Genomic DNA, 4040 nt, shown 5'->3' with positions numbered 1-4040 from the left:
CTTTAAATGCACCAGAGGACAATTCCCAATTTGCCTAGCAAGAACTGCAATCTATCACATCTAAGCAGAAAGGCTGCTAATACAAATTATTCTGTATTTATTTGGAGAAGCAAATGTCATTATACAACCATAATAACATTTATCTGATGAATTAAATATTTCCTATGCTATATTTGTGCTTTTGATTTTGTTTTTGTAAGTGAAGTATTTGTATTTGTGTCTATTAATTTTCATTGCTGTTTTCAGCCCACATCTCTAACCTACCAAGATCCTTTGGGGCTGTGTTTCTGTCTTCTAGTGTAGTGACTCTCCCATTCAGCTTTGTATCATCTGCTAATTTGACAAGCATTCCCCTCACTCTTCAACCAATGAAAATTGGGTGGCAATTCATACAAACATGGAAAAGCACCAGTCCCAGGACTGAATCCTTTTAAAACCTCTCTCCGCTCTGATCAGAAAGAGCCCTTTCCAGCCACCTAACAGAAGCTATCAATGCCATATTTACCTACCTGGTTAATCAGAGTGTCACTGGCATTCAGTCAAACACTATGCTGAAATCAAGGTAAATTATATCCACAGATTTCTCAAAATCTGATAAAGAAAAGTTATTTTATAATTTAAAAAATATGAAATAAGGCATGTTTGTACAACTCCCACGCTGCAGGTCTTGAGAATGTCCACGACTGAATTGCTGTTGAATTCTTATTTTCAAGATAAGGACACAGGTTCAAGGGGAAAGACACAGGAATTAGCCCTAATCGTCCAATTTATCTTGGCCTGGCCACAGGATACCGAGGAGTACAAAGGCCAAATGCAGCAATTAGTCAAAGAAAAACGGCGTTTTCTTTAATCATGGCAACTGCCATTCCGAGCTCTATTGGAAGAAATTGGGCAGCAATTAATGGTGTGAACGCCAGTAATCAATAAAAAAACACCCCCTTCTAAACAGCACCGAGCCTGCTTTTAAAAAGGAAACGCTTCCAGCAGCGCAGATAAAATTGCGGGCGGCAAATCCCATCTGGCTTCTCTCACAAGCCGCAGGCCGCGATTTGCCGCAAAGGGGCCAAAGGCCGCCGCCCGCCCCAGCCGAGGGCCCTTCCCCCGAGGGCCAAGCCGGAGGCCGGGCGAGCCAAGCAAGAGGAGGGCCATCGTGGCCCGGCCGGCCCGGCCGCGCTTGGCCGGGCGAGGAAGCCGTTTCCCCACCCCCAGGGCGCCCCGCCGCTCGGGGAAACGCCGCGCGCCAGAGGAGGCGGCCCTCCGCTCCAGCCGCCCCATCGCCCTCGGTGACAGCAGCGGCGCAGCCCCGGCGCTCTGCGCTACCCCGCCCAGGACGATGGGAGTCGTAGTCTGCCACGGCTGGCGATCCCGCTCTCCGCCGCCCGCCGCTCACCTGGGCCAGCTCCTCCCGGCAGACGGCGCAGTACCGGACCCCGCAGAGCGCCCGCATCCGCACGGAGCACCGGTAGCAGATGGGGTGCTCGCAGCGGCCCAAGGCCACCACCTCCAGCTCGCCGCAGCACAGCACGCAGCTGCCCGGGCCGTCCGAAATACGCGACTCCGAGGGAGGCGAAGCCGCCATGACGTCCCGCCGCTCGACTCGGCCGCCGGACGGCTCTGCCGTCCCGCCGCTACTGCGGCCTACTAGGCCCTGCACGCAGCCTAGCAACTGCCCGTCGCCCGCACAAAGATGGAAGCCTAGAGCGCCGCCCCCGCGCAGGGCCGCAGAGCCGGACGGCCACGCCTCTAAAGAAGAACGCTGGGCAGTCGCTTCCGGCCTCCTCGCTGATTTTTTTTTCCCTCTCGAGAAGAGACCCCTGCCAGAAGGCTCAATGGGGAAGTCTCGGGATTTGCCGGGAGCGTAAATAGGGCAGCAATTCGTGATTGCTCTGGCGAAGACCTCCCGCCAGGCAGCACACGGCGGGAAAGAAGACTTTGCACTCCCCGGTCCTTAAATCAGGCCCAACTTTTCGACCCTGCTTTATTCTGGGATTTCCTCGTAGTGCCCCTTCCGGGAAATATCCTAGGCCAGAGATAGGCAACCTTGGCTCTTTTATGACTCGTGGACTTCAACTCCCAGAATTCCTGAGCCAGCCATGCTGAGGGGAAAGGGAGAGGTTTCCAAGCTGAGCCATGCTGGCTCAGGAATTCTGGGAGTTGAAGTCCACGAGTCATGAGGGGGCCATATTCCCCCATGCTGGCTCAGGAATTCTGGGAGTTGAAGTCCACGAGTCATGAGGGGGCCATATTCCCCCATGCTGGCTCAGGAATTCTGGGAGTTGAAGTCCACCAGTCATAAAAGAGCCAAGGTTGCCTACCCCTGCCTGACCCTGCTTAGACATTGGGAACCAACAAGGTCCACCTGGAATCAGAGCATGGTGGTGCTGGAAGGGACCACAAGGATCATTTACTCTGCAACGAGCAGGAAAACGTAATTAAATCTTCCTTAACAATTGGGATTTGCTGCCCTCCTCAATTTGGAGCACTATGAACACGTCAGCAATCGCAGTTTCTCTGAACTGTTCCCGGAAGTTCGGTGGATTTGTCCGCCTCCTCCCCCGGCCTCCCTTCTCTCCGCCCAAAGTGGCTCTAGCGCCGCCTGCCCCGCTCCGTCCCGGAGGTCCCGGAACGCAGCAGCCGCAGCAATCCGGCGCCCTCTTCAGGCAGGAGGTTGGCTTGGCAGCACAGAATCTGAGCGAGCGCTGTGGACCTGCTAAGGCGGTGCTCCTCAACCTCGGCTGCTGAAGACGGATGGACTTCAACTCCCAGAATTCCCCAGCCAGCCCTGTAGGAATTCTGGGAATTGAAGTCCTCCCGTCTTCAAGCGGCCGAGAAACACGGAGGAAAAGGGCAGGCGAAAATAACTGGAGCAGATGAGCTCCGGTGCACCAAAGACCCAACACAGAAAACAGCTGCGGACAGGCGCGAGTAACTAATGGGCATTTATTTATTTAGCCTACGGCTTGTCTTACGTGGACTAGCACTAATGGACAATTATGGTTTGAGTCAAACGTTCTTTTTATGCCCAGGATCCATGCATTCCACCTTAGCATGGCTGGCTGGACATAAGAGCGGGCTCAGATGCTGCTGGGGTCCCAGGAGACCCAGTGGCACCAGGACCCATCGGAAGGAGGCAACTGGGCTGGACTGAGTTGGGAGGTGCCTGGGCCCCGGGGAAGAGCACTTGTCTCGGCCACTTGGAAGCAGGCGCGGCATTTCCTCGGGTGGCAGGTGTCGGGGCTCCCAGTTCAACCAGGTCCTAGAGCCTTTATCCTTGCCTGGGTGAGGGGCTGATGGCAAGAGGGCTTTTTTTGTGACTGGTAATCTGATCCAGTCAGAAGCCGAAGCATCAGCTGCCAACCACGCATGGCTATATATTCATATATTCAAGTCATTGCCATTCAGCAGCCCTCAAATGACACCCAACAACTAACAACATGCAAATAAACCTGCTCCAAGTGGCAAAAATAAAGGGTGGGGGAAAAGTGGGTTAATTAAACTGCCTAAAAAGGACACTCCTTTTATCCGGGAGTGAGCATCTCTGATCTTAATGGGTCATGCTTCTGAGCATACTTTTGCAAGGTGGCAGCAAAAAAAGGATGTGTTTGGAAAGTGTTCTGACTGGGCAGGTCCATGGGCCCAATTTGCTTAACTGTGGTCATAAAATAAGTTTGGTTAACCAGGGCTACATAACATTTTAAATCTCAAGCCAAATAAGCCACAATATGGTTAGCAAAGGATTTGCACCCCATTCAGACTCTAGATACTATTACAGGAATTGATATGAAAGTGCTGTCCCCTCCTGCCAACACAACAATTGCACATAATCTCTAATTCTCATGAAATTTTGATGAATTCACCCTTAAGGCAAAAGCAACCAGAGCCACTTTTGAGGAGTCTCAGCAGTAGATTTATTGTTAGTCACCTCTGTTACAAGAGTTTCTGCAGACTGACTTGTTCCCTTGGGAACGGCAAAATAAGGCTTCAAGGATTCTGGGGGAAGCCGGGCCTGAGCCACTTCCTATAGCATAACAGTCCAAAGT

The 4040-nt window shown here is 52.5% G+C and overlaps 1 protein-coding gene across 1 annotated transcript in view; it reads right to left on the bottom strand.

Annotated features, from left to right (window-relative positions):
• Positions 1-1579, bottom strand: part of ZNF598 (zinc finger protein 598) — a 23655-nt gene extending 22076 nt beyond the window's left edge. Inside the window, exon 1 of the mRNA XM_015816245.1 lies at positions 1391-1579. Coding sequence (XP_015671731.1) covers positions 1391-1579 — 189 coding nt within the window. The remainder of the gene's footprint in view (positions 1-1390) is intronic.
• Between the last annotated feature and the right edge of the window lie 2461 nt (positions 1580-4040).

This window comes from Protobothrops mucrosquamatus, unplaced genomic scaffold (genome assembly GCF_001527695.2).
Source record: "Protobothrops mucrosquamatus isolate PMUCROS unplaced genomic scaffold, P.Mucros_1.0 scaffold418, whole genome shotgun sequence".
Taxonomy (NCBI): domain Eukaryota; kingdom Metazoa; phylum Chordata; class Lepidosauria; order Squamata; family Viperidae; genus Protobothrops; species Protobothrops mucrosquamatus.
Note: the sequence above shows the minus strand (reverse complement) of the source record. Positions and strands in the feature narration are given on the sequence as shown.